Here is a 26,437-nt window from a genome sequence, read left to right on the forward strand (position 1 = left end):
CTCACCGTCGAACTTCATGATTTGAAAGCCCTTTCAATTTAACATCTCCCCTTGATCAGCTCCCTCCTCTTTTGCGAATTTGCCCTGAGATCCCACTAGGAATAGAGCTCCCCTTGGCCTGCTTTACCCCCTCTTTATCTCTACAACCGTACCCTTTAACGCACACTCCCGCCCCAAAAGATCGAAGGCCTATCTTGCGTCCAATGATATCGATGACCCACTCAACTCTTACTCACTTATTCTAGACACCAACAAGATTCCTCCGGGGCAAATTCAAGCCATTCACGCTAACCCTAACAGAGAACCTCCTCACAACCTTAGAGTCATAAATAATGACAACCTCATGAGAGTGATCATCATACACTCTCCCCCCCCCCCCATACACCGGTACAACTTAAATGCGTACTACTCAACTGCAGGTCAGCCAGTAAACACTCTGAAATCTTCGACCTCATCCAACACAATGAGATAGACATCATCCTCATTGAAACTTGGCTCAATCCCTCTTCCACTCCTATCCTAGACCTATTACCCATGACATAATTAGTCTAGACCGAGCTATGAAGCTGGGCGGTGGCCTAGCTTGTATACATTGGAACACACTCTTCTCCCACTCGAAGTCCTCTACGCCATCCTCCTGCGAATACCTTTGTCTCAACATCTCAAGTAACAACCTTCCGGTGAGCACACTACACATTTTATCACCCCCGGGGGACAACGGCCCCTTCATCGCACAATTAATGGAAATCATCTCTGGCAATGTAGATTCCGTTATGTCCCAAATCTTCCTTGGTGATTTCAACCATCACTGGTCTAACCCAATGTCCAAACTGTAACATGCCTCAAACCATTCTTAATTGATCACGAGTTGATTCAACATTGTGACTGGCCAACTCATAATAAAGGAGAAATTCTGGACCTCATCACCACCAAAGGACACCATCACACTGGACACCATTACCCCATGCGATTGGTCTGACCATCACAGCATCTTCTTTTATATTAACATGGAGGTGTCTCTGAGGAAGGCTCAACCAACGAAATCAAAGATTTGGAAAAGGGACCTCAGATATAGCAAAACAGCAAAACTAGTAACCCACTGTAAATATGCCCTTTCCTCCCAAGTCGACATGTCCGCGGTTCATGTACTCACTGACTTCTACAACTCTACTATCTCCAGCATCAGGGATTCCATTGCTCCACTCCAACAAAAAAATGGCTCAACAAAAATATACAAACAGTGGTTCAACGGCAACTTAAACTCGGAACGCCGCAACCTTAGGGCAATTGAACGATCCTGGAGATCCAAACCATCCTCGGATCAGCTAAAAATCCTTAGATCGGTAAGGAGCTCCTATAACAAACCAATCAAGAGCGCTAAGGCCGACTACTTCAGATCCCAACTTAATCAAGCCGCTAATTGCCCCAATAAACTTTTTGAACTGGTTAAGCAGCAATATGTGGAAGCACTAAACCTCTCCGACTCTGGAGTCAGCCCACCTTCATGCGACGACCTGGCTGCTTTCTTTACTGAGAAATCAAGACTCATCAATATTGAACTTGATTCCAGGATGGCTCCATTGCTAACCTATGGGTCTGCGCCCCCCTCCCCTCCCCCCGCCCTCTTAGAGAAGATCAAACCAATTAGCCTGATCACCAAGAACAATGCCTCATGGGGCACCTTTACTCCCCTCAGTGAAAGAGGTATTAACAAGATTCTTCAGAATATCAAGCCATCTAACCACTTCAGCAAACCGTTGCCACCTTCCATCTTCAAAGAAATCAAGGATGTCGTCACACCCATCTGGACAAAGATTGTCAACGGCTCTGTCACAAGGCACGATCCCAGAGTGCCTAAAAGCAACTCCGGTATCACCTATATTAAAAAAACCTAACGCAGATAGTGCTGGCCTTAACATACAAGTTACTTACCTTCAGTAACGATGTATCTGGTAGAGACGATTCTAGCCGCAGATTCCGTAATGTAGAATTATCCCCAGGCGTGAGACTGGATCCGGAAAATCTTTCTTTTCCCAGCATCTCTACGTGCCAGGGGGCGGCACCGCGTGACTCCGCCCTGATGTCGTATGCATGCGTGACATCAGCTAGGTCACATAAGCCCCACCCCGGCACGCAGACATCAGTTTTCTTCAGAGAACATTTCTGCGCCACAACGCGGAGCCATCACAAACAAAAACTGTGAGAATATGGGAACAGTGTGCGAAACAGCAGACAAACAAAAAAGGAAAGAAACGAATGGAGGGGAAGAGTCCATTCGGGAACATGCCAGGCACCATGGCACCAAAAGTCATAGAAGGGAAGAGCAGTCACAGCCACTGCAAAACAACCCCGCCAACTATACAACAGACTCCCCGGAGACAGGAAAAGCATATGAAAAACTGCAGATGACGAAGAAGCCTGCAACCACAGTCCATTAGAGTGAAAGACAGAAGAGCAACGACAATTCACCCTAAGACAATACCACTATGGAGAGTCACCACCCTGAAAGAAGCCAAGGCTGAGGACCAGCCAAGAGACCCCCAACTCAGAGAACTGCCCATGAGTCAAACTCCAAACAAAGAAAAAGGTAGGGGAAAGAGGGTAAGGCCCCCCACCGGAAGCACCAGAGCGGAGGTGGGGCTGGGGGCGCAGGATCACCCATGAACCCATCAGTTAAGTACTAGAAAGGAGGAATGAATGCAAACCCACCAACAAGCATCCCGCTAGGGAGGAGTGAAAGAGGGCACTCGCAGAAGACTAGGTACCCAGAGGCAGGCGAGTGCGGGAGAGCAAGCTAAAGGCCCTCGCAGAACGGGGAGGAAGGGTGGGTCGTGAAGGAATCTGTGGCTAGAATCGTCTCTACCAGATACATCGTTACCGAAGGTAAGTAACTTCTACATCTGATAGAGACCACTAGCCGTAGACTCCTTAACGTAGAATAGATACCCTAGCCATACCCACGGGGAGGAGGGTCTGCGAGAGGACCCCACCAGCCTGGACACAACAGAGGGTCCCATAGGGGACGAGGACGACGGACAGGGCGAGGAGCACCTCTACAGTCAGAACACCACCAATCCCAAAGGGGATGTGGAAAAAAGAAAGGGAGAAGAAGCCCGTTCATACTCCGCAGAGGAAAGAGGCAAGAAGAGGCCGAAGCACATCAGACAACAACCTCCATCCAGGGCCAAGGCAAGAAAGAGGAAGAAGATCTACCCAGAGGTGTCAAGGAGACGAGGCAGAAAGAAGGCAAGTTGCCCCTCACCAGGAACACATGCCTCGAAGAAGGCAGCTGATCCTACCACAGGTAGTCAATAGACCAGACAGAACACCGCCCACAGCAATAAAGTAGGCGGCAGCAGCTAGAGCAGCCCGGGGACACCCAGGAAGACCGGTCAGGGTGCGCCTGAAGAAGAGAGGAACAGAAATCCATCTCAGCCCCCCAAGACAGAGGGCCAGAAGGCGAAGAAGGCCCCGGACACACCTCAGGAAGGGGTCCGCACACACTACACACAAAGACGTGGAACCGGAGCCACAGACAGCAGGGCAGACCAGGCTAACAGCGCAGTGGCCCGGGAAAAAGGGTACCCCAGGGTGCCATCAAAGGCATATCGACCCCCTAGAAGGGAACTGCACTTGCAACATACTTAAACGCCAGGGAGAGCAGAGACCAAAGGACGACCAAAACTCCCAAGCACAGAACAAGCTAAATAACAGCTACCGCTACCCCACCTGGGGTAAATTGGTCCCAAGACATGGGAACCCTCTAAGGAAGAAACTTCCGCAGCAGAGGACTACAAAAAGAACTGCGGGAAAAAAGCCCAGCAGAAGGCTTGTCAAGCAGCCAAGAGCAAACATCAGAAGGCCTAATCTCATGGACAACCTGGTGCAGATAATCCAAACAAAACCACACAGCAAAACAAGCATTGAAAATGCAATAGGTCTCGCAATAGAAGAGTTTTACATTTTTCGTTTTGCAAATGGATGAGTGGCGTTGCGTGGTTGAGTGGCGTTGCGTGGTTGAGTGGCGTTGCGTGGGTGAGTGGCGTTGCGTGGGTGAGTGGCGTTGCGTGGGTGAGTGGCGTTGCGTGGGTGAGTGGCGTTGCGTGGGTGAGTGGCGTTGCGTGGGTGAGTGGCGTTGCGTGGGTGAGTGGCGTTGCGTGGGTGAGTGGCGTTGCGTGGGTGAGTGGCGTTGCGTGGGTGAGTGGCGTTGCGTGGGTGAGTGGCGTTGCGTGGGTGAGTGGCGTTGCGTGGGTGAGTGGCGTTGCGTGGGTGAGTGGCGTTGCGTGGGTGAGTGGCGTTGCGTGGGTGAGTGGCGTTGCGTGGGTGAGTGGCGTTGCGTGGGTGAGTGGCGTTGCGTGGGTGAGTGGCGTTGCGTGGGTGAGTGGCGTTGCGTGGGTGAGTGGCGTTGCGTGGGTGAGTGGCGTTGCGTGGGTGAGTGGCGTTGCGTGGGTGAGTGGCGTTGCGTGGGTGAGTGGCGTTGCGTGGGTGAGTGGCGTTGCGTGGGTGAGTGGCGTTGCGTGGGTGAGTGGCGTTGCGTGGGTGAGTGGCGTTGCGTGGGTGAGTGGCGTTGCGTGGGTGAGTGGCGTTGCGTGGGTGAGTGGCGTTGCGTGGGTGAGTGGCGTTGCGTGGGTGAGTGGCGTTGCGTGGGTGAGTGGCGTTGCGTGGGTGAGTGGCGTTGCGTGGGTGAGTGGCGTTGCGTGGGTGAGTGGCGTTGCGTGGGTGAGTGGCGTTGCGTGGGTGAGTGGCGTTGCGTGGGTGAGTGGCGTTGCGTGGGTGAGTGGCGTTGCGTGGGTGAGTGGCGTTGCGTGGGTGAGTGGCGTTGCGTGGGTGAGTGGCGTTGCGTGGGTGAGTGGCGTTGCGTGGGTGAGTGGCGTTGCGTGGGTGAGTGGCGTTGCGTGGGTGAGTGGCGTTGCGTGGGTGAGTGGCGTTGCGTGGGTGAGTGGCGTTGCGTGGGTGAGTGGCGTTGCGTGGGTGAGTGGCGTTGCGTGGGTGAGTGGCGTTGCGTGGGTGAGTAGCGTTGCGTGGGTGAGTAGCGTTGCGTGGGTGAGTGAGTGGCGTTGGTTGTGAAAATAGCAAAATTAATAGCTTTGTCAGTTACAATGTCAATAGTTTTAACTTTCGAAAAATTGTGACACCTATATCATTTGTAATGCAATGTGTGTTTTATTTACGTGACTTAGATGTATTGATATTACAAATAACAATGGCTTTTAATTTTGTAAATAATAAATACTGAAATAAAATGTATTGTAATTTATAATGGCAATAGCTTAAACGTTTGTAAATAACTTTTGTGAAGATTATGTTCAGTGTATTTTATTGTGACGAAAATTCAAGAACATTGCATTTGCACCTACACACACACACACACACACACACACATATAGATGTGGTGGTGGTGGATCTAGGGGATATGGTGGTGGTGGTGGATGTGGTGGTGGTGATGGTGGATGTGGTGGTGATGGTGGTGGATGTGGTGGTGGATGTGGTGGTGGATGTGGTGGTGGATGTGGTGGTGGATGTGGTGGTGGATGTGGTGGTGGATGTGGTGGTGGATGTGGTGGTGGAAGTGATGGTGGGTGTGGTGGATGCGGTGGTGGATGAGGTGGTGGATGAGGTGGTGGATGAGGTGGTGGATGTGGTGGTGGATGTGGGGGTGGATGTGGGGGTGGTGGATGCGGTGGTGGTGGTGGATGTGGTGGTGGTGGATGTGGTGGTGGTGGATGCGGTGGTGGTGGATGCGGTGGTGGTGGATGCGGTGGTGGAGGTGCATGCGGTGGTGGTGGAAGTGGTGGTGGAAGTGGTGGTGGATGTGTTGGATGTGGTGGTGGATGTGGTGGTGGTGGATGTGGTGGTGGTGGATGCGGTGGATGTGGGTGTGGTGGATGTGGTGGTGGATGCGGTGGTGGTGCCTTTTTTTTTAATGTGCTAAAGTAAGTTATTAATGCAATTTCGGATTAGGGGGGCATGACGACAGTGCATCTTTGCTTTGCACTTGGACATGCTGCAAAACATACTGTGTTGTATTCTTCTGTGAAATCCCCATGATATTTGGCAGTTAAAAGAATGTATTAAAAGAAATGTTCATCTAAATAAGATAATTAGTGTGCACGACATAATTCTGTAGAACTACAGATTCAGTTTAGGTATGCAGCCCTGCGTTACAAAATCATTTAGAACTGAAATTCAAGAAAGTTGCAGTTTGGCTTTGAAACGGATCAGAGAGGTGTCTGCGTGATAAATGAATGATGCATAGGAATGGATAGAATGGAAATGTGTTTCGAAGGACGTGCTCGGGGTGTGCATACTGGAAGCAGGGCGATGGATTCGAGGCTATGAGCGAGGGTGATGCCAAGCTCACCTCAAGGAGAGGGGGAGGGGCCAGGGCAGAAAGTAGGGAGGGGAGGTGTAAGTCGGCAAAGTCACATGGATCGAACAAACGATGAGTAAGGGAAGAATTGTTAAATAGGTTTAAAATGGAACAGGAAAAAAGAAACAAACTAGGGAAGGAAAGAAACGGAATCTGAAAGGAAAGAGAAAAAGAATAAAGGAAAGAGCAGAGGGAAAATACAAGAAGGAGGGAAGGCAGAGAAGGGGAGGGAGGAGGAGAAATGCGACACGGCGGGCAGGGGAGGGGGCGGAGCGGGGAGAGCGGCGTTTGAAGTGCACTTTACACGGCCGGCCGGCAGTGAAACTGAAATCACGGCCGGCCGTGAAAGCCTTTGATGACGCAGCAGGGGGAACAGACGGCGAGAGGGTGTGAAAGCAGCAGGGGCAGGCAGGCGGCTGGGGGCATGTGCACGCGCTTTTAAGCGCATGCGCATTTAGCTTAAAAGTCACGGGCACTGCAAGGAATCGCCACGATTCCTTGCAAGTTAGGTAAAGAGTGGTTAAGCCCCCATAGTCTCGCAAGCTCGATGCGCATGCGCATCGACAGGCGAGACCTAAAAAGGGCCTACCAGCAGCCAACAGAGCCACAGTCCCAATAAAAGAAGATTCGTAGGCACATAAACCACACAGATCACACAACTGGGGCGACCAGCCCCAACAAAAGAACAGCTCCCAAGAACCAGATCAACCTACAGATCACCGAGGGGGGAGGAGAAGGAGGGGGAACAGGAGGAAGCCCTGCCAAGAACCTCCGGATGGCAGAGTCCGCCGGCGCATGGAACAAGAGTGCCATCGAAGGAAGATGCTACTTACCAGTATGCATCTGTTCTTGGCATGTAGAGCTGCAGAATCCTACATTTTGCAATAGATCGCCACCTGGTGTTGGGCTCGGATGATTGCAGGTTGTCGTCTTCTTGGAAGAAGTCTTTTGTAGTCACGAGATAGGAGACTCCTCCCTTGGACAATACTGCGCATGGTCATCGACTCCATCCTCAGATTGTTTTTCGCCATGATGGGAAATGATTGAGTTAGTAGAAGTAAAAGAGAAAGGATGTCCATGCGTGTGCATCTAAGTAAGATGAGTACTGGAACGGATACAAGTCCCGGGGAGGCGGGAGGGCATGTACGATTCTGCAGCTCTACATGCCAAGAACAGATGCATACTGGTAAGTAGCATTTTCCGTTCGAGGCATATGAGCTGCAGATCCTACATTTTGCAATGATTGTGCAGCAGTGTCTCCCTTAGCGGTGGTCGCTTGTATTCGTTGCAGCATACTGAAATAGTGTTTTAAGAACAGCTTGGCCTACTGCAGCTTGCTGCTTGGCTTGCACATCAACACAATAGTGTTTAGTGAAGGTGTGTATTGTAGATCATGTGGCTGCCTTGCATATGTCCTCTAATGGTATGTTTCCTAAGAAAGCCATAGAGGCTACTAGTTTGCGAGTGGAGTGTGCTCTAGGAGGAACTGTTAGTGTACGTTTAGCCTTGTGATAGCATATTTGAATACACTTTACAATCCATCTAGCAATACCTCCTTTAGAGATGGGATTGCCTTTGTGTGGGGGAGAGAAAGATACAAATAGTGGTTTTGTCTTTCTGAAGGATTTAGTCCTGTCTGTGTAATATAGTAGAGCTCTTCTAACATCTAAGGTGTGAAAAGCTCTTTCTGAAACAGTCTGTTTTTTGAAAAAACACTGGTAACTGACTGGTTTAGGTGAAAAGGAGTAATCACTTTTGGCAGGAATTTTGGATTGGGTCTAAGAACCACTTTGTTAGGATGTATTTGAAAAAATGGTTCTTCTATTGTGAATGCTTGGATTTCACCAACTCTTCTGAGAGAGGTAATGGCAACGAGGAAAGCAGTTTTTCATGTTAGGAATTGCAGTTCACATTTATGTAACGGCTAAAAAGGGGGTCCCATGAGTCTTGTAAGGACTACATTTAGGTTCCATACTGGAGCAGGTGGTAACCTGGGTGGGATTATTCTTTTTAATCCTTCCATAAATGCTTTTATTGCAGGTACTCTAAATAGAGATAGATGCTGTCTATTCTGTAAATACGCTGCAATAGCTGCCAGATTCAGAAGTATGGAAGAGTAAGCCAAATTGGACCTTTGTAAATGTAGAAGGTAGAAAATAATATTTTGGATGGAAACATCCAAAGGATCAATGTGATTGTTGTTACATTATATTGCAAATCGTTTCCACTTAGCAGCATAGCATGCTCTGGTAGTGGGTCTTCTAGCTTCTTTAATTATATTCATACAGTCTGTTGGTAAGTTTAAGTAACCAAACTGTAGGACTTCAGGAGCCAGATCGGCAAGTTCAGTTGGCTTGGTTCTGGGTGTCTTATTTCTCCATGGTTCTGTGTTAACAGGGATGGCGTGAGCCGTAATTTCTGATGTGGAACCAATGAGAGATCTAGTAGCGTGGTGAACCACGGCTGACGTGCCCATGTGGGGGCCACTAGTATTAGTTTGAGGGACTGTTGTCTGAGCTTGCGTACTACTAGTGGAATGAGTGGGAGAGGCGGAAAAGCGTACGCAAATCTGCATGACCAGTTCATCCATATTGCATTCCCCTCCGACCGTGGGTGTGGAAACCTGGCGGCGAAGGTTGGGCATTTTGAGTTCTCGTGGGTGGCAAACAGGTCTATTTGTGGGTGCCCCCACATTTGGAAGAATGGTTGAAGTACTTGTGGGTGCAACTCCCATTCGTGAATCTGTTGTAATTGGCGACTTAACAGATCTGCTATATGGTTGTGGATCCCTGGAAGGTGTTCTACTGTCAGATGTATGTTTTGAGGAATGGCCCATCTCCAAATGTTCTGTGCAAGTTGGGACAGTTGCAGAGAGTGTCCCCCCCCCCTGTTTTTGTATATAATACATGGCTGTCATATTGTCCGTCCGGACTAGTACAGCTTTGTTTTGTATTTGTACTTGAAAAGTTTTGAGTGCTAGGAAAATTGCTAGCAACTCCAAATGGTTGATGTGGAACTGTTTGTTGATTGTTCCATTGACCTTGTGTGGTATAATGCAGGAGATGGGCTCCCCATCCTGTGAGGGGTGCATCTGTCGTGAGCACTATCTGTGGAACTGGATCTAGGAACGACCGTCCCTTTGTCAAATTTTAGAGAGCGATATGTACGGCTGTCTACAAACACCAGGTCTGTGAGCTGACCTTGAGCCGGATTCCACTGTTGTGCTAGACATTCTTGTAGTGGGCGCATTTGCAGTCTTGCGTGGGGAACTATGAAGATGCAAGACGCCATCATGCCTATCAGTTTCATGAACACTCTGGCTTGGAGAGAGTGCTGGCATTGAAAAAGGGAGACTAAGTTCTGAATACTTTGAATCCTGGCTTGACTGGGATATGCTAGAGCTACCGATGTGTTTATAGTAGCTCCTAGATATTGATGAACGTGCGAAGGCTCTAGGTGCGACTTGGTGTAGTTTATCTTAAACCCTAAGTTATGCAGTGTTTGAATTGTTTTGTGTGTTGTGCACACTGGTTGTACGATCTTGCTTTTATGAGCCAGTCGTCTAAGTAGGGGAAGACATGTATTTGTTGTCTTCTGAGATGTGCTGCCACTACTGCTAAGCACTTTGTAAATAATTGTGGTGCTGTTGTAACCCCGAATGGAAGGACTTTGAACTGATAGTGTTGTCCTTGTATGACAAACCTTCAATACTTCCTGTGCGCAGGATGTATTGGAATGTGAAAGTAAGCGTCCTTTAGGTCTAGTGTGGACAGAAAATCTCCCTGTTGTAGTAATGGGAGTACCTGTTGTAAAGTGATCATGTGAAAATGATCTGATTGTATGTAGTGGTTGAGGGGCCTGAGGTCGAGAATTGGTCTTAAGGTCCCATCCTTCTTTGGAATTAGGAAATACAGGGAGTAGATTCCTGTTCCTTGTTCTTCTAATGGAACTACTTGAATAGCATCTTTTTGTAGAAGTGCTAAAACTTCCTGTTGAAGCAGAGTTATGTGCTCTGCAGACATTGGACGCTGCCTGGGTGGTATGTTTGGGGGTGTTGCTGTGAGTTCTAGGCAGTAGCCATGTTGGATAATTTGTCTTACCCACCTGTCGGTTGTGATGGAGTTCCAGACAGGTAGGAACTGTGAAAGTCTGCCCCCCACAGGAGTGGAATGCTGTAGGGGAGGCAGAGGGCAGTCACTGTTTTGGAGTGGAAGAGGAACGGTTGTTGTTACTACCTCTACCTCTTCCCTTATTGTTATTGCCTCTGTATCCTCCTCTAAAATATCCTCTATTAGAGGAGGTTTGCGTGTGTGTTTTAAAAGATGAACATGCTCCGGTTTGCTTGGAGCCTCCTCTATAAGAGGAGCGACGAAAAGAACCTCTAGTTTGGGGGGATTGTAATGCCCCCATAGACTTAGCGGTGTCTGTGTGCTTCTTCATCTTTTCTAATGTATTATCTACCTCCGGCCCGAACAATTCGTTCTGATTAAAGGGCTGGTTTAGGATGGTAGTTTGTACCTCTGGTTTAAAACCCGAAATGCGTAACGCCTGAGAATAACACTAGTGTTCACTGCTCTGGATGCTGTGTCAGCTACATCTAGTGCACATTTAATTGAGGCATTTGAAATTAATTTGCCTTTTTGTAAAAGTTCTGCTGCCAGATCCTTGTGTTGATCTGGTAGGTGTTCCATTAACTTTTCTAGCTGATCGTAATGAGCCCTGTTGTAGCGTGATAGTAAAGCCTGTGTGTTTGCTATGCGCCATATGTTTGTTGCTTGCGCAGCAATTAGTTTCCCTGACGCATCAATAATTTTGGACTCTTTGTCAGGCGGTGTCCCCAGAAGTCTGAGAATTAGCCCTTTTGCGTGCATTTGACACCACTAAGGAGTCTAATGGTAGATGACCCTTAATGTATACTGGATCAGCTGGCGCTGGCCTATACTTTTTCTCTATTCTAGGATTTAACACCCTACTGGATCTTTAAAAATCTCTGGAGCATGTTTAATGACTCCTTTGATCATTGGTAATATTTGGGTAGACCTTTGTGACTGTTCGAAAGTGTCTAACAAGAAGTCCTCCTCAATGGCATCAGAGTGCATAGGAACCCCATGGTAAAGTGAAGCTCTGTTCAATAAATGATTAAAACCCATACTGTCCTCTGTAGGGGAAGGTTTTGTTGGGTAGTACCGAGGATCAGGGATGTGCATTATTTGGTGCAAAATTATATGCATCATCATCCTTAGGGTATTCTGTGTTACCATCCTCATCTAAAGGGTATGTATGTGTCTCTGGAACATAATCCCCCCCCACCCAAATCCTACTCCTCATCAGTGTGGTGTGATGATGCAGGAGAGTGAATAGGAGAAGTTATAGGTTCCACATGTGGAGTAATAGGAGAGGAAGAAGGTGAAGGAGAGGAAGGGTGCATTGGAGAAGTTGCACAGTCCTTTTTGGCAGGAACCACAGGTGTAAGTGGTGTGTCGGCTGGTCTTTTCTTATGAGGGATTGCTTCCACATGTCCTGTTTTTGGATTAATATGGACCTTTTTCTGTCTAGGATCTGATCTAAACAGTTCTTCCTCTTCTATATTCTTCTTCGGCGTCGATTTTTTCGGAGCCGATAGAGGTTGTTTAGTGCTTTTTGCCTTATGAGGAGTAGTTGAGTCTTTTGGCAATGTTTTCGGTGCCGAAGGTTGTTTAGCCTTTTCTGGGGTCTTCGGTACCGATACTAGAGGTTTCGGCATGGAGACAGGTTTGGCTGTTCCTGTGGCGCCGGAAACTGGCTCCCTCTCTTTGTTTTTTGAACCGGAAGGTTTCGGAGTCGAAGCTTTCGGGTTTGGTACAGGTTTCGGCTTCGGCACCAATGGTACGGGTGCCGGAGTGTCCTTGTCTTTGGGCGTCGAAGGGTGTTTTATCTTCGGTGCCGACGAGTCCTTGGTGTCGAAGGATGTTTTGGTGCCAATAGAGGAGGTGTAACTGGCACATGGTGTTTCTTTGGTGCCGAGGCACCGGAAGGTGTATTCTCTTTCCTCGGAGCCGGGCCCGAAGGCGGGGCGTTAGAGGGTAAACGTCGGTCTCGACTGGGCCCCATGGGCGGAGTGCTGACCGTTGCCTTCTGTTTGGGTACTATCTGTCGTGCAGGGGCAGATGTACTCACGGGTTGTCGAGATGGGATCGAATCGTCCGAATCCTCTGCTCCCGATATTATCTGGAGATCAGGTGAGTCCTCCTCTGCGCCGAGTGGAGGCTCGTCCTCGGAGATATCTTCAATTGGATATTCGTCCTCTGAGACGTCTTCTTCGACGATCTCCTCTTCAAAGATGGCCTCCGGTGCTGGTCTCCTCATTTCGTGTCGACGGGCCCTCCAATTCCGAATGGTCTTTTTCGATCGGAAGGAGGCACAGGCTGTGCAGGTCGACTCGTCGTGTTCTGGCGAGAGACAGAGGTTACAAACCTCGTGATGGTCGCTATGAGGGAATTTTGCTCGACATACATCTTTTGAATGGAGTTCTTTCCATGAGGCGTAGGCCGCACGGCACCGATGGGCCCAACGGCCCGCGTCGACGCACCGGAATGTAGCTGGTGATGTCGAAAGTCTATTCGATGTCGAAAGAAGTTTGTTTGAAGTTTCTCGCTTCGAAAAAAGCAGGAGCTGAAAACTTTCATTCCAACCCAGTGGCGGAAAAAAACAATCTGAGGATGGAGTCGATGACCATGCGCAGTATTGTCCAAGGGAGGAGTCACCTATCTCGTGACTACAAAAGACTTCTTCCAAGAAGACAACAACCTGCAATCATCCGAGCCCAACACCAGGTGGCGATCTATTGCAAAATGTAGGAGCTGCAGCTCAAATGCCTCGAACGGGAAGTTCCACCAGTCGTTCCCGAACATTCTTCCGGGAACACACTGTCCAGAAGCCAAGCATGGCGGTGAAGCGCAACCGAAGACACCATCGCACGACCAAGCACCTCCGAGATGTGCGGAGCAGAGCGAAGAATAAACGCCGCCAGCTCCCGGCCATCCAACGCGTGGTGCCGCTAGTCAACACCAGCACCCTCCTGAGAAGCTGCAGATCCAAGGGACTCCGCCGAGTCCCACAAGCAAGAGGTGGCCCTAGCCAACACACAAGCTGTTAAGGGCCTGCAGAGCCACACTGGTCGAGGCGAACATATTGCGCCCCCCAGAATCCAGCCAATGGGCCTCTCGCAATGGTGGAGACAATAGTGAGGGCAGGGAGGAAATCGGGGAGCCACGCGCGGCAGCCCGTCTACAGCGAGGACGGCAACGCAAGCGCCCAAACTCTGGGGAAGAGGGGACGTCAGAAGATGAATCCACGACCTGCCGCCTGTCCGGTGCTGTAGAATCCGCAACTTTGAGCAGGGCGTCGTCGTCCAACGTCACCGGAGACGCCGGACAGGCCTACGCCACATCACACAGCACCGGGGTGGGGACGGAGCAGAGGCAGCTAAGGGACGGTGACGGCTCGACCTCCAACGAGGCAGCCACCTGCATGGAGGGACGAGGGGCACCCGGGGAGTGGGAAGGAGCCACCGCCAGCCTCGACCCATTAGTGGGCGAGGGGGGCCCGCCGACCCCTGTGGCGGCGCCAAGACTGACTCGACCTCCGGCGATGCAACCGCCTGCGCGGAGGGACGAGAGGGACCCGGGGAATAACAGGGAGACCCCCGCCAGCCTCGACCCACGAGAGGGGTCCGCTGACCCCTGTGGTACCGCCAGGGCCAGCAGCTGCCGGCGCCGTCACCTCGACCCTAGACAGGATAAGCTTGTGGCACAGGAGAGGGATGAGGGCGACGACGATGACTGCTGCTTCGAAAACCTTCCATAGAAGCTGATCGAGGTGACGAAGTCAACCTGGACATGCGAGCCGAGAGAAGTTTCATCCCGCGTTCCCGCCGCGACTTCGGCTTCAACCGTTGGCATGCCTCGCAGTCAGTGGAGTCGTGATCTTCCCCCAAACACCACATGCAAATGAGCTGAGAGTCAGTCACCGACATCAGGCGCCCACAAGGGGAGCACGTTTTAAAGCCGCACACTGTTCCCACAAGTCACTACGCAATAGCGAAGGGAAAGGCCCAAACAGGCCCAGAGCACAAACCGGATATGCGTTGCATGCGGAAAAGGAAAAAAAACTGAAGTTGGCGCGGGGGTGGGGCTAATGTGACCTCGCTGACATGCCCGCGGACGACGTCAGGGCGGAGTCATGCGGTGCCGCATCCCGGCGCGAAGAGATGCTGGGAAAGAATGATTTTCCAGATCCAGTTTCACGCCTGGGGATAATTCTACGTTAAGGAATCTGCGGCTAGTAGTCTCTATCAAATAACTTCTGCCCTACCTCTAACATCCCCACTCTAGTCAAACTCCTAGAAAAATTAGTCCAATCTCAACTCGGTGCTCACATCGAGAATTTCCATCTCCTGTACCAACATCAATCTGGCTTTCGGAGTGGGCACAGCACCGGATCGGCTCTCTCTCATGTTATGGATGGCATTTAAAAAATGCTTGACCAAAATGAATCTTGCCTCCTAATCCTCCTTGACCTTTCCTCTGCGTTTGACACTGTCAATCACCTCCTATTAATTTTCAAACATAGAATGGGCCTTTCTGTTCTGGTGTTGCAATGGTTCTCGTCCTTCCTCCACCACAGATCCCAAAGAGTCAAGGCGAACCACTCTCTCCCAGCCATCACCAGTATCCACCCCCCCTACCCCCATAACCCCCACTCCCCCACCACCACCACCCCAAACCCCCCCCCCACCCTGTTTCAAAGCAGAGTGAAGTGGTAGTGAGTGGAGTAGTGCACAGAAGAGTGCAATGTAGATTAGAGTGGCGTAGAGAGGATGGCATAGAGTGCACTGGTGTACAGTGGAATGGTACAGAGTAGACTATTGAGTAAATTGGTGTGGAGTGGCATAGAGTGCAGTGGTGTATAGTAGATTAGATTGGGGTACAGTGCATTGGCGTAGAGAGATGCAAAGTAGAGACGTAGACTTAAGTGGAGCAGAGTGAAATGGTGCAAAGAAGAATGCAGTGACACAGTAGAGTGTTGTAGTGTGAAGTGTACAGTACAGTGGCATTGAGTGGGGCAGAGTAGAGTGGAGTATGCATGGTTGGTAGCCTCTGCTATTACAGACATCTTAAACTGAAATGAACGTTGCACTTGCACAGACTTGAAGTTTTACTGATAAAATATACAGTGCGCAAACTATATATGGAAAGGTCACTGTAGGGATGTGCCCATTTTTGACATGGTCATACCTACTTTTTGCTTGGCATCTGAAGCGATTTTGAATGAAGTGCACTGGGTTCCTGCTATCCAGTCTCCCAGTGCCAGCTCTCTATCCCTAAAACTATACAATTGTTCCCCCAACTGGCAACACCTTTAGCACACCCTGTAAGTCCCTTGTAAATGGTACCCCTAGGCAAGGAGACTCAAATGGTCCCCAAGGGCTGCAGCATGTATTGTGCAACTCAAAGGGACTCTCAGCACCAACATGCAACCGGGCCATGGTGCAGGGAAAAGTGAAGACAACATGGCGCACTGTGTGCCATGCCTGCAGACACTGCATGCAGTATAGACAAATCACTCCTAGAGCAGGCCTTACGCTCCAAGGCAGGGCGCTCTAAACTATGTGTGGACATAACTGCATGAGCAGACATGCCCCTGTGATGTCCAAGTGAATTCTTAGATATTACAAGTGAACAGGGAAGCCATTTTCAGAACATGTGTACGAGTTCCCCCAGCTACATGATGGCTTTACTGAATCTAAAGATGTTTGGTATCAAACATCTCGTATTAAGAAACCCACCCTAATTCCAGTGAAGTATTTATTAAAACATGCACCCAGAGGGCCCCTAAAACCTACCGACTATAGTGTTCTGGCTGACTGGTCTACACCACAGGCCGGTTTCTGATCACCACACCACCTGCAGTTTCGTAGAGGGCAGGAACAATACCTGCTCCGCCCTGAGGTTTTGCCACCTTTGCCAAGCAGGAGGGTGACCAAATGATCAGCATATCAAGGCAGGACTCGTCAAAGGCCTCTGCCACCTTTGATATGCGACCCAAGGCTTCCCCAGAAGGGGAAATGCCACCCCGTGCCCAGGCAGGAAACATTAGCTAGTCAGGTGGCGTGGTCCCTCTCAGGCTAGTTCCACCCCTAAGGTGGGCTTCCTGGTTTGAACATGAATTTTAGAATTACAACATCTTAGTTTTGGTGGACTTAGGCTTTCTGGGTCAGGGTTATGCCCACTTTCCAGAGGATGTGGTCATATAGAGGGTGACACCCTAAAGGTTAGTAACCAATTGCTACTACCTGTCACTCCCCTTAATATCCCTAAATTTAGTATTTAGGTGGCAACTCGGACACCAGGAACTCTGAATTAACGGACCAGAAGAAGACAAAGAAGAGCCGCAAGAACTGAAGGCCTGCTGTGGACTTTTGGTGCCAAACCCTGCCTGCCTGCACCAGTCTCGACAATCGTGATCAGTGACTTGTCCTGCAGCTGAACAGCTTTCAAGAACCCAGGGAAAACACTGGTTCTTCGCAAATTGCCAGCAAGCTCCCTTGGAGTAGAGGAGCTACTCCCCTACAGGCACCGAAAACGCAAAGTCCAATTCTCCAAGTTGCCACTCCCCGGCCACCCTAACACAGTAGCCACTCAGGAAGAGGAACCTGTGATCCTAAAGGTCAGATCTGTCCACCTACCAAGTAAGATGATACCAGGACCGACCAGATCCCCCCAGCATCGACCCGATCCCCCCCAGAATCGACCAGAGCCCCCCCAGCATCAGTACCAGAGGTACAAGTCCCCTTGCAGCAAAAACAGAGCCTGTGAGAGTCCAATCCGGATTCCCACTGCACAGAGATTGAGCAGCCGTCGAGGGACGTTAGAACTGCAGAGACTCAAATCCAGAAGGGTCCAGCTGTCCTGATTTTGTACCCTCAACCTGCGAGACTGACAACTGCAAGTCCCTAAGACGCACAGAACCCAGCCAACCTTTCCACTCTGCACCGAGCACTCCAGCCCAGGTGACAAACCGATTGTGCCCCCTTGGCCACAGGATCCTTGTGAACCAAGCCCCCCGTTGAGAACTCAAAAATTAATCCCCAAGACCCCTCTACAATCTGTTCCTAGGTGCCCCCCCCCCTCTTTCCACCGGTGTAGAGCGCACAGCTACCAACCTGACTAGCACCTCTGCACCCAGAAGCCTCAGAGCAGGTAATGAGGAACTGCTGGTGGTACTTTGGACCTTGTCCACCACTCCCCTCCCCCCCTTCAATCCCGAAGGAGACACCCCAGAAACTGACCGTAATTAACTGTATGCAACATATGCCTTTACCCCCATAGGAAGCATTGCTGCATAATGAGGCATTTAAGTGAACTGTTAACTTACCCGTGAAATTTCATATTTAAAACAGTACTTGGTATCCACAAAATCTTTTTCTACATTGGTTTTGGATTTATTCTGGAGTGCGTGCCTCATTAATTATCTCTGGGAGTACAACAAATGCTTAGCACTACCCTCTAATAGGCCTTAACTGCTCCCCCACACTACCACAGGAAAGTATTTAGTGTTCTCAGCCAGATTCCTACAGTCGTCACCTAGTGTACAGATTTGTTTTGATGGTATTAAAATATTTGTTTCCACCACACTTCAGAATTGGCCCCAGAAGCCACCCTGATTGTCACATAAATCCTCTCATTTTGAAGTCAGAGAAAGAAAAGTTAACACCAAGATCCCTCGAAAGACTGAGCCTGACATTTGACCTTTCTCTTTGAATGCACAGCAAATGTGACAAGATAATAACAAGATTTAAAGGCCCGTTTACAGAAATGGAGCACTCGGAAGGATACTGTAAACCGGGTTTGAGCAAGGAAAGGGAAAAACTCAAGCTTGACAGCCTAAAACAAAAATCTAGCAAATAGAAAGCAAGGAGTTACAAGCCAAAAAGCCAATAGTAAGAAGCAGACTAAAAGCTTTCTGAATGTTCCCAAGCGTCGTTCGCAAACTAGACCGCTGTATTGTCTGGTAGGCTTCGACCTAAAAACACAGGGCAGACTATTTGCATCTATGCAGCTAGGACCTGGAACAAAATAACCATATCCATTATGGAAACAGTTTACAAACCTGCTACCTCTCCAAATGCTCGTTGACCTTTATGCTGTACAACGCTCTGTGGCCTTTCGGCTAGATTCAAGCTAATAAAATACTACATACATATACCAAAAGAAATTGAACATCAGAAAGTCCTCGGTCTGTAATTCACCTGTGCATGCTTGGCTCTCAGCTTGTTCAGAATATTGGTAGCATCGAACCCTGCATTGTCACATAGTTGTCGAGGAATTATCTCAAGCGCCTTGGCATATGCTCCAATGAGAAGCTGCTGCTTGCCTGGGATGGTTCTGGAGAAGTCACGAAGATACTTGGATAGCTCCATCTCTATAGCTCCTCCACCAGCAACAACTGAATCATTCTGAAACAAAGTTGAAGTTATTTACATACAGAATTTTACATCTAGCAACCTAAAGTAAACAAGCATTGGCAAAGTATCTAGGTCTCACTATTTGGTTCTATTGGGTTTGCCAATGCTGTGGTAATGCTGCACAGCATCAACAAATAAGAAAGCAAAAAACAGTGTCAAGATCCAGCTGCTCTTTTCCATTAGGTCATTCTATAAGAATGTACACGCGTCGGCATTCGCCTACAGAAAAAAGGGGATGCAATTATAATTTTTTTCCCACTGACCAGTCAGACGCTGGATACCACTTAGATCAGTTCATAAAAAAAAAAAATATAGAAGTGTGTGAAATGTATCGGAGCACTCAGCAGCAGCCAGATATATATTTATATGTTTATATATGAGAGAGCGAGCGCAAGAGAGATAGCGAGAGAGAGCGAGCGCGAGAGAGCGAGCGCGAGAGAGAAAGCGCGAGAGAGAAAGCGCGAGAGAGAAAGCGCGAGAGAGAAAGCGCGAGAGAGAAAGCGCGAGAGAGAAAGCGCGAGAGAGAAAGCGCGAGAGAGAAAGCGCGAGAGAGAAAGCGCGAGAGAGAAAGCGCGAGAGAGAAAGCGCGAGAGAGAAAGCGCGAGAGAGAAAGCGCGAGAGAGAAAGCGCGAGAGAGAAAGCGCGAGAGAGAAAGCGCGAGAGAGAAAGCGCGAGAGAGAAAGCGCGAGAGAGAAAGCGCGAGAGAGAAAGCGCGAGAGAGAAAGCGCGAGAGCGTGCGCGAGAGCGCGCAAGAGGGAGCGCGAGGGCGCGCAAGAGAGGGCGCGAGGGCGCGCAAGAGAGCGCGAGGGCGTGCAAGAGAGCGCGAGGGCGTGCAAGAGAGCGCGCAAGAGGGAGCGCAAGAGGGAGCGCGAGGGCGCGCAAGAGAGGGCGCGAGGGCGCGCAAGAGAGGGCGCGAGGGCGCGCAAGAGAGGGCGCGAGGGCGCGCAAGAGAGCGCGAGGGCGCGCAAGAGAGGGCGCGCAAGGGCGCGCAAGAGAGCGCGCAAGAGAGAGCGCGAGGGCGCGAGAGAGAGGGCGAGGGCGCGAGAGAGAGGGCGAGGGCGCGAGAGAGAGGGCGAGGGCGCGAGAGAGAGGGCGAGGGCGCGAGAGAGAGGGCGAGGGCGCGAGAGAGAGGGCGAGGGCGCGAGAGAGAGGGCGAGGGCGCGAGAGAGAGGGCGAGGGCGCGAGAGAGAGGGCGAGGGCGCGAGAGAGAGGGCGAGGGCGCGAGAGAGAGGGCGAGGGAGAGAGGGCGAGGGCGAGAGAGAGGGCGAGGGCGAGAGAGAGGGCGAGAGAGAGGGCGAGGGCGAGAGAGAGGGCGGGCGAGAGAGAGGGCGGGCGAGAGAGAGGGCGAGGGCGAGAGAGAGGGCGAGGGCGAGAGAGAGGGCGAGGGCGAGAGAGGGCGAGAGAGGGCTAGGGCGAGAGAGGGCGAGAGAGAGGGCGAGGGCGAGAGAGAGGGCGAGGGCGAGAGAGAGGGCGAGGGCGAGAGAGAGAGAGGGCGAGGGCGAGAGAGAGGGCGAGGGCGAGAGAGAGGGCGAGGGCGAGAGAGAGAGAGGGCGAGGGCGAGAGAGAGAGAGGGCGAGGGCGAGAGAGAGGGCGAGGGCGAGAGAGAGGGCGAGGGCGAGAGAGAGGGCGAGCGAGAGGGCGAGCGAGAGGGCGAGCGAGAGGGCGAGCGAGAGAGAGGGCGAGCGAGAGAGAGGGCGAGGGCGAGAGAGAGGGCGAGCGAGAGAGAGGGCGAGCGAGAGAGAGGGCGAGCGAGAGAGAGGGCGAGCGAGAGAGAGGGCGAGCGAGAGAGAGGGCGAGCGAGAGAGAGGGCGAGCGAGAGAGAGGGCGAGCGAGAGAGAGGGCGAGCGAGAGAGAGGGCGAGCGAGAGAGAGGGCGAGCGAGAGAGAGGGCGAGCGAGAGAGAGGGCGAGCGAGAGAGAGGGCGAGCGAGAGAGAGGGCGAGCGAGAGAGAGGGCGAGCGAGAGAGAGGGCGAGCGAGAGAGGGCGAGCGAGCGAGAGAGGGCGAGCGAGAGAGAGAGGGCGAGCGAGAGAGAGAGGGCGAGCGAGAGAGAGAGGGCGAGCGAGAGAGAGAGGGCGAGCGAGAGAGAGAGGGCGAGCGAGAGAGAGAGGGCGAGCGAGAGAGAGAGGGCGAGCGAGAGAGAGAGGGCGAGAGAGAGAGAGGGCGAGAGAGAGAGAGAGGGCGAGAGAGAGAGGGCGAGCGAGAGAGGGCGAGCGAGAGAGAGAGGGCGAGCGAGAGAGAGAGGGCGAGCGAGAGAGAGAGGGCGAGAGAGAGAGGGCGAGCGAGAGAGAGAGGGCGAGCGAGAGAGAGAGGGCGAGCGAGAGAGAGAGGGCGAGCGAGAGAGAGGGCGAGCGAGAGAGAGGGCGAGCGAGAGAGAGGGCGAGCGAGAGAGAGGGCGAGCGAGAGAGAGGGCGAGCGAGAGAGAGGGCGAGCGAGAGAGAGGGCGAGCGAGAGAGAGGGCGAGCGAGAGAGAGGGCGAGCGAGAGAGAGGGCGAGCGAGAGAGAGGGCGAGCGAGAGAGAGGGCGAGCGAGAGAGAGGGCGAGCGAGAGAGAGGGCGAGCGAGAGAGAGGGCGAGAGAGAGAGAGGGCGAGAGAGAGAGAGGGCGAGAGAGAGAGAGGGCGAGAGAGAGAGAGGGCGAGAGAGAGAGAGGGCGAGAGAGAGAGAGGGAGAGAGAGGGCGAGAGAGAGAGAGGGCGAGAGAGAGAGAGGGCGAGAGAGAGAGGGCGAGAGAGAGAGAGGGCGAGAGAGAGAGAGGGCGAGAGAGAGAGAGGGCGAGAGAGAGAGAGGGCGAGAGAGAGAGAGGGCGAGAGAGAGAGAGGGCGAGAGAGAGGGCGCGAGAGAGAGGGCGCGAGAGAGAGGGCGCGAGAGAGTGAGCGAGCGAGAGAGCGAGCGAGAGAGTGAGCGAGCGAGAGAGAGAGCGAGAGAGTGAGCGAGCGAGAGAGTGAGCGAGAGAGTGAGCGAGAGAGTGAGCGAGAGAGTGAGCGAGAGAGTGAGCGAGAGAGAGCGCGCGAGCGCGCAAGAGAGAGCGCGCGAGCGCGCAAGAGAGAGCGCGAGAGCGCGCAAGAGAGAGCACGCAAGAGAGAGCGCGAGAGCGCGCAAGAGAGAGCGCGAGAGCGCGCAAGAGAGAGCGCGAGAGAGCACGAGAGCGCGCAAGAGAGAGCACGAGAGCGCGCAAGAGAGAGAGAGCGCGCGCGAGAGCGCGCAAGAGAGAGCGCGAGAGCGCGCAAGAGAGAGCGCGAGAGCGCGCAAGAGAGAGCGCGAGAGCGCGCAAGAGAGAGCGCGAGAGCCGCAAGAGAGAGCGCGAGAGCCCGCAAGAGAGAGCGCGAGAGCCCGCAAGAGAGAGCGCGAGAGCCCGCAAGAGAGAGCGCGAGAGCCCGCAAGAGAGAGCGCGAGAGCCCGCAAGAGAGAGCGCGAGGGCGCGCAAGAGAGCGCGCGAGGGCCCGCAAGAGAGAGCGCGAGGGCCCGCAAGAGAGCGCGAGGGCCCGCAAGAGAGCGCGCAAGAGAGAGCGCGAGGGCGCGCAAGAGATAGCGCGAGGGCGCGCAAGAGAGAGCGCGAGGGCGCGCAAGAGAGCGCGAGAGAGAGAAAGAGAGAAAGAGAGAAAGAGAGAGTGAGAGCGCGCGCGAGAGAGAGAGAGCGCGCGAGAGAGAGCGCGAGAGAGCACGAGAGAGAGAGAGAGCGCGAGAGAGCGCGAGAGAGAGAGCGCTCGCGCTCGCTCTCTCTCTCTCTAGCGCGAAGAGAGAGCGCGAGAGAGACACAGAAGCAGATCAGAGAGCAGCACTCGACAAGACATGAAGGAGAGAGCTAGGAAACAGTCACTATAATGGAGTGGTGAAAGAAAAAGTATGAGTGTAAGCAGTGGAAGGATACAAGCCATCCAATCAAAGGGGAGTGATTTTTAGCATTTAAAATGTTATGTTGTTGCTGAACAGTTCAGCTTACCATAACGTTACTTTAACCTTTGAGACAGATACAATATACATATATGCACATACACAGAGCAGAGTTTAACCCGATGACCACGGCGCGAATTCCGCTGCGCTGCAGGTGATTTATGGAGTGGGTGTGTTTCGGATGGTCCCCGGCCATCCTCCGCAAATGCCCACTGTGACGTCAGACAGCCGGGGGCCGTCCAACGCACGCAACCGATTAAAGAAAAAATTAAATTCGACCACAATTACAGGAATTTGATATGTAGGCTAGAGTTTCAGCCATTTTCCTATCACAACAATAAAAAGGTTGGTCCCAGATTTCAGCAATATCTTTAATAACCACAATAAAAAGGAAAGCAAACCTATAACCTAGAGCGGAGGTGACCGGAACAGAGAAGCCTTCAGAGATCATAGGGAAATTACATTACAATGAAAACTGTTTGCAAAATGGTCAGATCTTCCAACTTTAAAGTACTAGTTTAATAGACTGACCACAAGGAATCAATGCCTCTACAAAAAATTCAATACCATCTGGGGTTGTTCCATACCTTGATTGCTCGCCTGACGATCATGATGGCATCATGCAACGATCTCTCGGTTTCTTCCATGAACTGCTCTGCACCGCCTCTCAATATTATAGTGCAGGTCTTTGCTTTTGGACATCCTTTAAAGATGTTATACCTATCAAAAGATGTGGTTAAACTTAGTAATACAGAATTCAACAGTAAGAATGCTATTTGCATCAAGAGTTCAGAACAAGCATTTGCAATACAATAGGTCTCGCATTTGCGAGAGTTTAACCTATTGGCATTGTAATTCACAATGCATTTTAGTTGCGTTTTAAAAACCAACACAAAAATAAATGGCATTGCCATTTACAATGCCAATGGCTCTAATTAACAACTGCGAGACCTATTGCATTGCAAATGCTTTATACACTTGAGGACTCCCCCCAGTCAGATGCTGCTACCTGAGAATGTGGCAGGAGGTTGAATGTGAGGCTATCTCAGTGCTTAATTTGCAAATGAGTGCTGGGGCCTTCGTAAGAATGCCACCACAGTTTTCACCATACATTGCCACTGTACTTACACAACTACGAACCATCACACTGCTACAAGTGTGACAATTCAGACTGTTTGAAGTATCCAAAATACTAACAATGGCTGGGGTGGCAGGTATTAGTCGTTTTTAATGTATATTGAATTAACAAACAACTGCTTTTCTGCTCATCTTTAAATTGCAAAAAAGTGCCATCATGTGGCAGCGGTCACAAGTGCAGGTTATGTAAATTAAGTGTGGTGCTGAGCACCAGAAACCACCGGCTCAAATTAAGCACTGTCACATCTTTCATGGTAAGCTCAATGATACTGCTTACTAGCAAGCATTCATGGAGTAGTTATTAGCAAAGAGATTTTTTAGATCTTAATATGAAATCTATTATTTAAATAATGCTGAAAAAGGGATTGCATTCCAGTTCACAACATTGCATAGCTTTATCAGTACGGACACTGAGGGCTTTACCTACAACATGCAAATGCCAAAAAGGGGTGGATGCCCCATCCTCTGTATTTGAAGTGGATTGATGTCTGGGGCACTCTAAATACAGAAAGCTTTGGCACTTTTTGGCAGCTCCACGAAACTCTAAATAGAGCCACAAATGTTTTATACTTTGGCGGCTTGCTTATTTATTTCTCATGGGTTTTTGTAAAGTGCCACTTACCACTCTGGGGCGGCTTTGGGAGGTGGGTACTGTGGACAGGACCACCAAGCTGTAGTGTTGTGGGTTGGTCAGGCCTCGGTGACGGAGACCAATCATAATCAGTGGCTTTTCAAGCGCCTGCTCAAGTAAATAAAGGGGCCGCCATGTTTCTAAAACAGAGTAGCCTAGTCATGCCCGCCATTTTATTAAGATCTCCACCACCACAAATCAAGGCCCCCGCCAAACACATCTTTATTTTTTACCGAACGGAAATAATGTGTTATCTGCCAGTCATCCCATGAACTTCTGACCCTGCCCAGTAATTGTCCCATCGTTTGGTACCAAGTCAAGCAAAGCATGCTGAGAAATCACAGGAGCCCGTGCTTGGCTGCGGTGCTCTGGAATAAAAGGTTTTGCCATTTTGCATTTATCCCCTATAGGCCCCCGTTTTCCATTATATTAGCCTCTTTGTGTTAAGTCTTTTGTCTTTGTAGAGGTATCCTTCAAACCGACCACTTGTTAAACAAGATGGCCCTGTGGAGCAGACGGGGGGAGGGAAACAAAGTGCACGATGCGCGCGCTGCCAGCCTCTGGGGACAGAAGATGTGCACGCGTACGGAGTGCACATCTCCCGTCCGTACGCGTGCACATCTCCCGTCCGTACGCGTGCACATCTCCCGTCAATACGCGTGCACAGCTCCCGTCAATACGCGTGCACAGCTCCCGTCAATACGCGTGCACAGCTCCCGTCAATACGCGTGCACAGCTCCCGTCAATACGCGTGCACATCTCCGGTCAATACGCGTGCACATCTCCGGTCTCCCTTCGCGAACGAAAGCCACAGAATTCGCTAGGCGAGACCTAAAAAGGGTTGAATCCAGAATTATGGTATACTTATTTGTTGATGGGTAACACTTACTGACCTAGGACAATGGTTAACCCCCATAACCGAATCCCATACATTGTTATATAATTCCTAGTGCAGAAAGCAGGGATCTTGTAGCAAAATTATACCCCTACCGCTCAGGACACTCCCATGGGTCTATCGGCACATCCTTTTTATTTTTCATAAAGGTACTATTGGAGCCAGTTTTCTTTGTTTCAGTAAAGAATATTTTCTGTTAATTTTATATGCTTTAGTACATATTTTACACTGCTGGGCAAAAACCTGGGTTCAGTACTTAAACCTTTCCACTCCTGCCATACATTATTCAGACATTTTCTTTGATATTTTTCTGATTCCAATATATCTTATTTTCTCCTTGATAACGGATGAACTTTATGTGCATATTATCTGATAAATACCAGGTTCTGGTTCATGTAAAGTTTATGATTCAATTCTTCAGAAGAAAATTTAAGTTGAAGGCTTTTTTTTGTTGCAGTTTTATACATCGCGAACTTGACACAAAGTAATTGGATTGCTTCTATGTGAGCACAGTTGTATTACACAAGTTCTCACTCATTTAGGCACTAGGTCAAGCCAACGCCGAGACTCGAACCTGGTTCCCTAGTTCCAAAGCCGGCATGTAAGGAATTAATGGTACTTCTCCCCCCCTTGTTTTTTTTTCAAAAGTAAGAACGTAATCTTGAAATTTCACAGGGGGATGTCTCATTCTTAATTGCCTGGGAGCATACTTAATATCAATGACTATGGCAGGATGTGCATTCGTTCTGCTCTCTCTCTCTCCTTTTTAGGTCTCGCCTGTCAATGCGCTTGCGCATTGAGCTTGCGAGAATATAGGGGCTTATCCAGAGCTTAACCACCGGGCGATTCCATGCAGTGCCCGTGAAAAGCAAGCTCAATGCGCAAGCGCACTGACGTAAAAAGCGCGTGCACATTGCCTCCAGCAGCTCTTCAAAGGTATCCGCTCCGCCCCTTGCTGCATCAAAGGCTTTCATTTCGCGGCCGCGTTTTTTTTTCCTGCCCCTGTTGTGC

At 50.7% G+C, this 26,437-nt stretch overlaps 1 protein-coding gene across 1 annotated transcript in view; it reads right to left on the minus strand.

The window, feature by feature from the left end:
* CCT7 (chaperonin containing TCP1 subunit 7) overlaps positions 1-26,437 on the minus strand; it is a 127,212-nt gene that overhangs the window by 11,221 nt on the left and 89,554 nt on the right. The window contains exons 10-11 of the mRNA XM_078674481.1: positions 23,351-23,483; positions 18,660-18,866 (exon numbers count right to left, since the gene is read on the minus strand). Of these exons, the coding sequence (XP_078530607.1) occupies positions 18,660-18,866; positions 23,351-23,483 (340 nt within the window). The remainder of the gene's footprint in view (positions 1-18,659; positions 18,867-23,350; positions 23,484-26,437) is intronic.

Source organism: Lissotriton helveticus, chromosome 2_1 (genome assembly GCF_964261635.1).
Source record: "Lissotriton helveticus chromosome 2_1, aLisHel1.1, whole genome shotgun sequence".
NCBI lineage: Eukaryota > Metazoa > Chordata > Amphibia > Caudata > Salamandridae > Lissotriton > Lissotriton helveticus.